General features: G+C 37.2%; 1 protein-coding gene across 13 annotated transcripts in view; it reads left to right on the plus strand.

Moving 5' to 3' along the window:
• Nucleotides 1–12,123, plus strand: part of CDK5RAP1 (CDK5RAP1 mitochondrial tRNA methylthiotransferase) — a 61,636-nt gene that overhangs the window by 9,211 nt on the left and 40,302 nt on the right. For all 13 annotated transcript variants that reach the window (XR_015139127.1, XR_015139129.1, XR_015139128.1 and 10 more), the window contains 5 exons: nucleotides 1,438–1,558; nucleotides 2,927–3,157; nucleotides 4,217–4,314; nucleotides 4,977–5,032; nucleotides 11,451–11,581. Coding sequence is in view for 10 of the 13 variants with exons in the window: in XM_086332351.1 (XP_086188477.1) it covers nucleotides 1,438–1,558; nucleotides 2,927–3,157; nucleotides 4,217–4,314; nucleotides 4,977–5,032; nucleotides 11,451–11,581 (637 nt within the window). In the remaining 3 variants the exon portion in view is untranslated. The remainder of the gene's footprint in view (nucleotides 1–1,437; nucleotides 1,559–2,926; nucleotides 3,158–4,216; nucleotides 4,315–4,976; nucleotides 5,033–11,450; nucleotides 11,582–12,123) is intronic.

Genomic DNA, 12,123 nt, shown 5'->3' on the forward strand with positions numbered 1-12,123 from the left:
CACATAGTAAAACTAAAGACAAAAAATGGTATAGTAAGACTCCTCAGAACTCTCATCCTCACTCTCCTAGACTAACTCTGAGGCAGCCGTGTTTGTAGTTCCTTATATAATCCTTTCAGAAGTATTCTTTGCACATGCATTCATATATATTATATGGACTCTTTTCTACCCTCCCGTCTCTTACTTTTTCTACTTAAGAAAATGTTTTGGGCTTAACTGCTCCTTTTGTCCATCCCTTAATCTTTTAACTTAAAAGATCTGATGACAAAATAGTTCATATTTGTTGAAGAATATGTGGAAAGATAGAAAAACATAGAGAAGTGAGTAAGAATTACTTACACGTTTTACCACCTAATGATAAACACTATTATCATTTTGGTGTATATCATTCTGTTCTTTCCTCTGTGTTTGCGTGTGTATGCTTTGTATGTATTTATTCATAAAAATTGGCTCTTGATATACTTGGTTTTATACGTTTTCTTATTTAAAATGATGAACATTTGTTAGGAAATTTTCTGTAACAGATTGGCGAATAGGCTTATAGCCTGTTCTTGTAAATAAAGTTTTATTGTAATCCAGTCATGCTCATTTGTTTACATATTGCCTGTGACTGCTTTTGCCACTACAGTATTAGTATGGTTTATAAAACCTAAAATATTTACTATCTGGATTTTTTACAGAAAAAGTTTGCAACCTCTCATTTTAATGGCTATCCAATACTCTGTTGTTGGAATGCTTAATAAAAAAATTAATAGCTAATATTTATTCGAGTTCTTCAGTGAACATCTTCAATACATAGCTATCCATAATTGTTTCCCTAAGATAAGTTGAGGCTTTCATATATAGGACACAAATGAAAGAGAGTGATGTAGCTTAGATACTTGGCATTTGGATCAGGAATGAGTGAGAGATGCAGAACCTTACATTTTAAATCCAGGTCTCTACTCGTTATGTACTCTTTGGTAATATTTATTTTTTCTGGTCTGGATTTAAGGAATTCAAAAATATGTAAATATGAACAGTAGAAAGTCCAAATGTGCAAGCTCTGTACCCCTTCCTCCACTGCTGTGCTTCCCTGGGGTAACCACAGTACAGTTACAGTTTGGTTTACATCCTGTGATTATCAGATAATAATTTTTTTTTGCCGTGTCATGTTTCTTGTGGGATCTCAGTTCCCTGAGCAGGGATTGAACCCAGGCCATGGCAGTGAAAGCCTGTAATCCTAACCACTAGGCCACCAGGGAACTCCCAACTAATAGTTTTTAAAGATAAAAATGTCTGCTTTGTTGCTTCTTAGATCTCAGATTGGTCCTGTGTGAGCATGTTGCCAAGAGAATTCAGAGCTAAAGGATAAATGCCAAGGGAGCTGTGACCTTCTCCTTGGGTTGGACCAGATCGTCCTGCTCCTTTACTGAGTTCTGGCGCTTTCCTCCCCAGGTCGATCATGCGAGGCTGTGACAACATGTGCAGCTACTGCATCGTTCCTTTCACACGTGGCCGGGAGAGGAGTCGGCCTGTTGCCTCCATTCTGGAGGAAGTGAGGAAGCTTTCTGAGCAGGTGAGAAATCTTCCAGCCCTTTTGGCTGTGAGTGTGTTTGTTGGAGGATGAGGACAACTTTTCTATAGTTTTACAGCCTGTGCTGTCTCTCAGCTGTACATGTTTAGAACCATACCTGACCAGAAAGAAATTCCTGGGTATACATCTTGGGTTGCTGCCCACAAAGTTTAGGCAGATCCACAGAGAGGTTTCCTTAGGAGGGAGTACGGTAGAATGGAGAGAGCATGAATGAAGTGATTTTGAATTTGGGCTCCACCATTCTCTGGCTTGATGTGTGTGTAGAGAGAACAGATGTGTGAATGTGAATGATAAAGAAATGAGGCACAATGTTAACAATTACTGAGTCTGGGCAAATAGTTTATGGGCGTTTTTTATACCATCTCAGTTTTTCTGTAAGTTTGAAATTATGTCAAAATAAAATAATAAAAAATAGTCTTTATAGCAACCATTTTTCTTTTACTTTCTGAAATTTTACAGTGTAGATTTTCAAACACAGACAAGTTGAAAGATTAATAAACATGATTATTGACATTTTGTCGTATGTTTTTTATCTGCCTATCTCTGCAGATATATAAATATACTTTTTTCTGAACCATTTGAGAGTAAGTAGTAGTCATCAGGCCCTTTTGCCCTGCATCTGTCAGTATGCATCTTCTCAGAAGGAAGAATTTTTCCCTTCATAACCATAATACCATTATCATAAGTAGGAAACAGTTAACTAGTATATTCTAACATGTAGCCCATATTCAAAATATCTTAATTATCCAAAAATGTCTTATTACTGTTCTATTTTTAAGCCAAGATCCCATTAAGATTTATATAGTTTCATTTGATTGTATATAATATACCTTCAATCTCTCTTAACCTAAAACAGTCCTTTCACTTTTTTGTTTTTTGTCTTAAACGATGCATTAGACATATCTCCATTTGTTTGTTTCCTCATGTTGTTATTTAAAATATTCCCCTGAATTGTGGTAAACTGAAAGTTAGGTGTAAAAGCTTGATTGGATTTAGACTAAATATTTTTGGCAACAGTACTGCATAGATAATGATTATATAACATTCAAAGGACAGAATGGTATCATAATTTGATTTTTGGTGTTATAAATTAGCTGTTATTTTTGAATATTGGGTTTGTATCCAGCTTTTTTGCTATTTTTAAAAATGCTTTGAAGATTTTTACATATGGTTTTATCCTGAAGTTCAGTTCTTTGGACACGATGCCCAAGATGAAATTATTGAGTTAAAGAGGGAGTATATTTATGGATGACTCTTGGCAGGTTTAGCTAATTTTAGTTGGAGATTTGGCATAACGCTGCCATACAAGTTTTAAAATTGCTTCCAATATATTTATATTTCCTTTTTCAGGGGCTGAAAGAAGTGACACTCCTTGGTCAGAATGTTAATAGTTTTCGGGACAATTCAGAGGTCCAGTTCAACAATGCAGTGTCCACCAACCTCAGCCGTGGCTTTTCCACCAACTATAAAGCCAAGCAGGGAGGCCTTCGTTTTGCTCATCTTCTGGATCAGGTGTCCAGAATAGATCCCGAAATGAGGATTCGTTTCACCTCTCCCCACCCTAAGGACTTCCCTGATGAGGTGAGTATTGATAGTTTACTGTGCCAGATTGACATCAGTGTCCCTAAGAATGCCAGAGGTTGGAGCCAGTAGGGTGTGGCAGAGGCATCTGTCCTCAGAGGTCGGGGGATCCTGAGGTGTGTTACTGTGTTGCCCTCTGAATCTACCCCCTTATGGAAAGATTTGAAGTCCACCAAGGTGGAGGAAGGTGTAGGATCGATAGTGAGGCCATCAGTGGACCGTGAGGGCTGTGCAGAGAGGTTTTATTACAAGATGGTAAGGGGAGGGCAGGTAGGGAGGCAATGTGATGCAGCAGCAAACAGTTTAGACTTTGGCCTCAGACAGAGCTGAGTTCAGTCCTGGCTCTTCCACTGCCTTACCAGTTCAGTTCAGTTCAGTTCAGTTGCTGTCTTGTCCGAGTCTTTGCAGCCCCATGAACGGCAGCACGCCAGGCTTCCCTGTCTGTCACTAACTCTTTACCAGTAGAGATGACCTTTTCAACTTGTCATCTTCATTTGTAAAATGGTTAATAATCACTGCCTGCTTTGCGTTGTTGGGAAAGTTTTTTGTTTTGGTGAAATGTCTGTCTTTTGGCCCCACCCCTACTTTTTCCCCTCTGAAATATTTGTCTTATTGAGTTGTGAACGTTCTTTATGTACTCTTGGTAAGAATCATTTGTCAATACATTTTTTCAAGTATTTTCTCCTGGTTTTAGTTTCTTGATTGTATCTTTTAAAGGGGCTAATTAGTTTATAAGCTAGGTGAGACAAATGCTGTTTTTCCTTTCTGATCTGTGTTGGCACTGTCCTTGTATAGCCTCGTGACCTGAATCTGACCTCTGCTTGCTTTCTTCACTCTTTAAAAGTAGTAAAAGTAGAGAGATACCATCAGGTGAAATGTCTGGGACAGACGGAACAAGGCTTGAGCAAAAGTAAAGAATTTGGGTGGTTTATATATTTGGTTTTGTCAGCCTCTTAATTCTTAAAAATTAACCTTGGTGGAGAAACAGTGGGAGTGGTATTCCTTTCTGTGATTCTTTGGTGAGATTTTGATGACCTTTAGTGTGTTATATTTGACCAGGTTCTGCAACTGATTCGTGAGAGGGACAACATCTGTAAACAGATCCACCTACCAGCCCAGAGTGGAAGCAGCCGTGTATTGGAGGCCATGCGGAGGGGGTCAGATTTGCTTGGGGAGGGGTGTTCCATACCAATCCATGTTTAAGGACCAAGCAGTGTCTAAGAACCTAGGATAGTGTGTGGCACATGGTAGCTGCTCAGTAAAGATTTATCACATGAGTAAACTGATGGACTTTATAACTTGCTTTGTTCATTCTATAAGTATAGACTGAGGATTGGATCACTCATTTGTTTAACATGTGTCTCATTAAGCACCTACTGTGTGGCACACTGAGACTTTTAATCTTTATAGCTTCTGTGTGTTTACTTACTCTGGAAATAGTATAGCAAAGATAAGACTGAAAGGAGAAAGTGACAGATGACACTGTATAGAACTAGTGATTTACCTTATATTCCACTTATATTCCACATTGGCAAAGAATCTTAGAAATATTAAGTATTAATTTGTCTTCATTTCTTAGTTACATAAAAATGGCTATTTAAAATTGCATTCTTGAATTAAAATTTTATAGGCTCTGGATTAGGTTACAGTACAGGATTTGGATCTGAAGGGCTCTTTAGAATATTTTAACTTACTCTTGTACTGTCCTGTGTGAATGTAAAGTGATTATGTGAAGTAATTCATAGTATTATCTTCTTATAGCATTCATTTAAAGAAGATTGGTTCATTTGAGCTTTTTCTTTTTGTTTTTTTATTGCAGGTATTCAAGAGAAGCTTATGTGGAATTAATTCATCATATCAGAGAATCTATCCCAGGTACATTTAAGAAACATATTTTGCTGGGCATGTTACTTCACCAGTGACCCCCAGTCTTTTTGGTTGGATACAGGCAACACTTGTGGAAGTACATGGTGTCGCCTTCAACACTTCTTTTACTGTTCTTCATTTCTCTCTTTCTCTTACTTCTTTCTGACCAAATATCTTGGTCTTGCTAGAAATACTCAGAGATATGAATTAGCTTGTGGCCTCAATCTAAAGAGATTCCTTTTCTAGAGTTTTTATGTTTCTGAACATGAGAGAGACCTTGTTTCTGCTCGTTAGCAGCAAAGTTATGGTCTAAATTAGTTCTGATTTTGGAGCAATTGATATCTTTTTTTTTAAACTTCTGTTTTGTACTGGGGCCAGTTAACAGTGTTGTGGTAGTTTCTGGTGAACAGTGAAGGATTCAGCCGTATGTGTATATATATATGTGTTCTCCCTCGAACCCATCCCATCTAGGCTGCCAAGGACATTGAGCAGAGTTCTGTGTGCTATACAGTAGGTCCTTGTTGGATACCCCTTTACTCTGTAGTTTTTTAGATCTGTTGACAGTGTCTACATTGTTTTACAAATTTCTAATTAATGTGTTCTTCACTAAAACTTCCATTTGGATGGGACAGGATAGTGTGGACGTTCTCTGGGCTGTAGTTTCCTCTTCTATAATGTGGAACTAATAGTACTCACCTTATTGGATTATTAAGATAATTAAAGTGTGTTGGAATGTTGTGTTTCATTTCAAAAGTATATGTTTGTATGAGGTACTCAAAACATTCTGCATGATAGATCACATGCTGGGCCACAAAGCAAACCTCAGTAAATTTAAGAAAATTGAAATCATATCAAGCATCTTTTTCAGCCACAACTCTATGAAATTAGAAATCAGCTACAAGAAAAAAATTGTAAAAAACCCAAACATGTGGAGGCTAAACAATGTTACTAAACAACCAGTGGATCACCAAAGAAATCAAAGAGGAAATCAGAAAATTCCTAGAGACAAAAGAAAATGAAAACATGATGATCCAAAATCTGTGGGACGTCGTGAAAGCAATTCTAAGAGGGGAGTTTGTAGCAATACAATCTTATCTCAAGAAATAAGAAAAATCTCAATGAAATAACCTAACCTTATATCAAAAGCAGCTAGAGAAAGAAGAACAAACAAAACCCAAAGTTAGAAAGAAAGAAATCATAAAGATCAGAGCAGAAATAAATGAAATAGAGACAAAGAAAGCAATAGAAAGGACCAATGAAACTAAAAGCTGATTCTTTGAAAAGATAAACAAAATTGATAAACCTTTAACCAGACTTATCAAGGAAAAAAGGGAAAGAGCTCATTAAAAAAAATTAGAAATGAAAAGGAGAAGTTACAGCTGACACCACAGAGATAGAAAGGATCATAAGAGATTTCTTTAAGCAACTGTATACCAGTAAAATGGACAGCCTAGAAGAAATGGACACATTCTTAGAAAGGTAAAATCTTCCAAGACTGAACCAGAAAGAAAGAAAATATAAACAGACCAGTCATAAGTAGTGAAATTGAACTGAGATTAAAAAACTTCCAACTAAAGTCCAGGACCAGATGGCTCCACAGATGAATTTTATCACACATTTAAGAGAAGAATTAACACCTACCCTTCTGAAACTAGTGCAAAAATTGCAGAGGAAGGAATGTGCCCAAACTCATTCTATGAGGCCACCATCACCCTGATATCAAAACCAGAGAAGAAAAGACACCACCAGAAAAGAAAATTATAGGCCAATATCACTGACAAACATAGATGCAGAAATCATCAATAAAATAAGAGCAAACAGAATCCAGTAATACATTGAAAGGATCATATACCATGATCAAATCGGATTTATCCCAGGGATGCAAGGATTTTTCAATATCTGCAAATCAGTGTGAAACACCACACAAATTGAAGAGTAAAAACCATATTATGTCAATAGATGTGGAAAAAAAGCTTTTGACAAAACTGAAACAACTATTACGATAAAAACTCTCCAGAAAGTGGGCATAGAGAGAACCTTCCTCAACATAACAAAGGCCATATATGACAAACCCAGAACTAATATCATACTCAAGAGTGAAAAGCTGAAAGCATTTCCTCTAAGATCAGGAACAAAACACTTTTATTTGACATAGTTTTGAAAGTCCTAGCTGTGGCAATCAGAGATGGAAAAAGAAGAAATCCAGATTGGAAAAGAAGAAGTAAAACTGTCACTGTTTGCAGATGACATGATACTATATATTAAAAATCCTAAAGATGCTACCAGAAAACTACTAGAGCTTATCAGTGAATTCAGTGAAGTTTCAGGATACAGAATTAATATACAGAAATCTCTTGCATTTGTATACACTAAGAACAAAAAGATCAGAAAGAGAAATGAAACAATTTCATTTACCACTGTATTGAAAAGAGGAAAATACCCAGGAATAAACCTACATAAGGAGGCAAAAGACCTGTACTCTGAAAAGCATAAAACATTGATGAAAGAAGTTGAAGTGATACTAACAGTTGGAAAGATACACCATGTTCTTAGATTGGAAGAATAGTATTGTCAAAACAACTGTACTACCCAAGGCGATCTACAGATTCAGTGCAGTCCTTATCAAAAGTGCAATCTATCAAATTACCAATGACATTTTTCACAGAACTAGAACAAATAGTTTTAAATTTATTTGGAAACAGAAAGACCCCGAATAGCCAAAGCAATCCTGAGAAAGAAAAACAGAGCTGGAGGAATCAGGCTCCCTGGCTTTAGACCATACTACAAAGTTATAGTCATCAAAACAGTATGGTACTGGCACAAAAACAGAAATAATAGATCAATGGAACAGAACAGAAAACTCCAAAATAGACCCACACACCTTTTGTCAGTTAATGTATGACAAAGGAGGCAAGAATATACAGTGGAGAAAAGACAATTTCTTCAATAAATGGTTCTGGGAGTATTGGACAACTATATGTTAGTATAATGAACTGAATTTTAAATCATAGCTGCACTCAGATACATATTTATTAGGAACCATTACAGTCAACACATTCTTGCCAACAAGGTGTTTCTTTGTTCCTATAGCATAAAAATCCATGCTTTAGGATTCGATGAACTCTTGGAAAGCATTTTCTGCCTCCTGTTGGTTTTGGAAATGTTTTCTCTGCAAAGTTGTCAGGATGCTTGAAGAAGTGGTAGTTGGTTGGCGAGAGGTCACATGAATATGGCAGATTAGGCAAAACTTTGTAGCACAACTTTTGAAGTGTTAGTTGTCTCGTATGCAGTTAGGTTTTCTTGTGGAGAAGAAGCAGGCCCATTCTGTTGACCAATACCGGCTGTAGGCATTGCAGTTTTTGGTGCATCTCATCAGTGTGCTGAGCATACTTCTCAGATGTAATGATTTTGCTGGGCTTCAGAAAGTTGTAGTGAATCAGACTGGCAGCAGACCACCAAACAGTGACCATGACTTTTTTGGGTGCAAGTTTGGCTTGGGGAAGTGCTTTGGAGCTTCCTTTTGATCCAGCCACTGAGCTGGTCATCTCTTGTATACGATCCACTTTTTGTCACATATCACAGTCTGATCAAGAAATGGTTCGGCATTGTTGTGTAGAATAAGAGAAGACAACACTTCAGAACAATGGTTTTTTAATTTCAGGTCAGCTCATGAAGCACCCACCTGTCGAACTTTTTCACCTTTCCGATTTCAAATGCTGAATAACCATAGACTGGTCAGTGCTGAGTTCCTCAGCAACTTCTCATGAAGTTGTAAGAGGATCAGCTTCGATGATTTCTCTAAGTTGTCGTTGTCAACTTCTGATAGCCATCCACTATGCTTCTCATCTTCAAGGCTCTCATCGCCTCTGCAGAACTTCATAACCACCACTCCTTTGTACATTTGTTAGCAGTTCCTGTGCCAAATGCGTTGTTGATGTTGTGAGTTGTCTCTGCTGCTTTATGAGCCATTTTGAACTCAAATAAGAGAATTGCTTGAATTGGTTTTTTGGTCTAACATCATTTCCATAGTCTAAAATAAATATAAACTTTTATATAAATAAAATTTTTATATAATATAAAAATTTAAAATAAAAATATATTAAAAAATTAAATTTATTTAAAATTTATTTAAATTTTTAAATTTAAAAATTTATTTAAAAATATATTTTTATATTTTTAAAATATAAAATTTTTATATATAAACTTATATAAATATAAACTTTTTTAAGTCTAAAAAAATAAAAAATAAAAATAAAAAATATAATAAATCATTAGCCCAAAAAACATAAAGCAAGAAATGCACATTAGAATTATTTGTAACATCTACATTTATACAGAATGTATTCATGTCAGACAGCAAATTCAAAAACTGCAGTTACTTTTGCACCAACTAATATAAAAAAATGAAATTAGAACATTCTCTAACACCATACATAAAAATAAACTAAAAATGGATTAAAGATCTAAATGTAAGACCAGATACTATAAAACTTACAGAGGGAAACATAGGCAGAACACTCTGTGATATAAATTACAGCAATATATATATATTTTTTTGCATACTGCTTGGCCTGCAGGATCTTAGTTTCTCAGTCAGGGGTTGAACCTGGGCTGTTGCAGTGAAGCACCAAGTTCTAACCACTGGACTGCCAGGGAATTCCCACAGCACTACTTTTTGGATCTACCTCCTAGAGTAATGAAAATAAAAAATAAACAGATGAGACCTAGTTAAACTTAAAAGCCTTTGCACAGCAAAGGAAACCATAAACAAAACAAAAAGGCAACCCACAGGATGGAAGAAAATATTTGCAAATGAAGCGGCCAAGAGGGGATTAATCTCCAAAATGGACAAACAGCTTGTGCAGCTCAGTATCAAAAAACAAACAGCCTAGTCAGAAAATGGGCAGAATACATAAATAGACATTTCTCCAAAGAGGACATACAAATGGCCAGAAAGCATATAAAAAGATGCTCAAACATCGCTAATTATTAGAGAAATGCAGAGGGAAACTACAATGAGGTATCGCCTTACACTAGTCAGAATGGCCATCATCAAAAAGTCTTCAAACAGTGAATCTTGAAGAGAGTGTGGAGAAGAGAGAACCCTCCTAAACTGTTGATGGGAATGGAAATTGGTGTAACTACTATGGAGAACAGTATGGAGGTTCCTTAAAAAACTAGGTATTAAGTCGCTTCAGTTGTGTCCGACTCTGTGTGATCCCATGACGGCAGCCTACCAGGCTCCCCCGTCCCTGGGAGTCTCCAGGCAAGAACACTGGAGTGGGTTGCCATTTCCTTCTCCAATGCATGAAAATGAAAAGTGAAAGTGAAGTCGCTCAGTCGTGTCCGACTCTTTGTGACCCCATGGACTGCAGCCTACCAGGCTCCTCCGCCCATGGGGTTTTCCAGGCAAGAGTACTGGAGTGGGGTGCCATTGCCTTCTCCAATAGAACTATCATATGATCCAGCAATCCTACTTGTGGGCATGTATCTGGAAAAAAAACATAATCCAAAAAGATAAGTGCATCCCAGTGTTCATTGCAGCACTATTTACAATAGTCAAGACATGGAAGCACCCTAAATGTCTCATTCCTTGATGGAGGAATGGCTGAAGATGTGGTGTGTACACACACACACACACACAGGAATATTACTCTGCCATAAAAATAATGAAATAATGCCATTTGCAGCAACATGGATAGTCTGAGAGATTACCATACTAAAGTAAGTCAGAGAGACAAAGACAAATATATGATATCACTTATATACGGAATCTAAAAAGGTGACACAGATGAACTCATGAAACAGAAACAGATTCACAGGCTTTGAAAACAAACTTATGTTTACCAAAGAGGAAAAGTGGTGGGGAGAGTTATTCTGAGTTTGGGATTAACATATACACACTACTATATATAAAACAGATAGCAACAAGGACCCGCTCTATAGCACAGTGATCTCAATATTGTGTAATAACCCATATTGGAAAACAGTCTGAACAAGAGTAGAAATATGTATATGCATAACTGAATCACTTTGCTGTACACCTAAAGCTGACATTGTAAATCAGCTATACCCCAATATAAGAGATTAAAAAAAAAAAAGTAAAAGCAGGACAGATTTGAAAATATGGACTCCTACTGTGTCCCTGTCCCTCAATCCAATGTTTGAAGTGAAAAATACCTTTTCTGATATGAAGCTGAGGGGAATGTAGACTGAGAAGCCAGGCTTTGGCTTGGGAATCTTGTCGATGAGCAGTCATGTCCCTCCTGGCTCTGTATTGATTGTTCTGTTTCACTTGCCACTTGGGTTAAATAGCTCCGGGAAGGCTGTATAGTCACTAGCCCTCCCTCTGAAATCTCCGAGTGCCACGGCCTCTCTCGAAGGTAAGCTGTGACAGTGACATGCTGTCATTTGTCGTGTGTCACAGGTGTGAGCCTCAGCAGTGATTTCATTGCTGGCTTTTGTGGTGAGACGGAGGAAGATCACCTTCAGACAGTGTCCTTGCTTCGGGAAGTTCAGTACAACATAGGCTTCCTCTTTGCCTATAGCATGAGACAGGTGAGTCCTGGACTTGGGGGAAGAGCTCATTCTAATTATGAGACATCATTCCTGACCAGTTTCTGATTGATTGTGAACTGCTGGAAGAAAAGAAAGTGACAGCAAGGCTTTGCTTGAGAAACCACAGGGATCTTACATTCATTATTTTTTTTCTAATAAACCTATTTACTCTTTTACATAGTTCAGCAATTTGAGTTGAAAAACAACTGCTTCTGCTAGTATTCCTCTTTATTAGAATATTAAAAAAAATTAATTGGTTAATTAACTTTTGGCTGTGCTGCACGGGCTTTTCTGTAGTTGTGGCGAGCAGACACAACCAGAAGCCTGGTTGACTTGCACAGGCTTCTCACTGTATAGCATGGACTCTTAGAGTGTCTGGAGTTGTAGCCCCCGGGTTCCAGAGCACAGGCTCAGTAGTTGTGACACATGGGCTTAGTTGTCTCGTGTCATGTGGGATCTTTTGGATCAGGGATTGAACCTGTGTCTGTTTTATTGGCAGGCAATTTTTTATCACTGAGTCCACCCTTTATTAGAATATTTAG

This window comes from Bos grunniens, chromosome 13, assembly GCF_055505025.1.
Source record: "Bos grunniens cultivar Pamir isolate PY7600 chromosome 13, Bosgru_T2T1.0, whole genome shotgun sequence".
In the NCBI taxonomy this organism is placed as follows: Eukaryota; Metazoa; Chordata; class Mammalia; order Artiodactyla; family Bovidae; genus Bos; species Bos grunniens.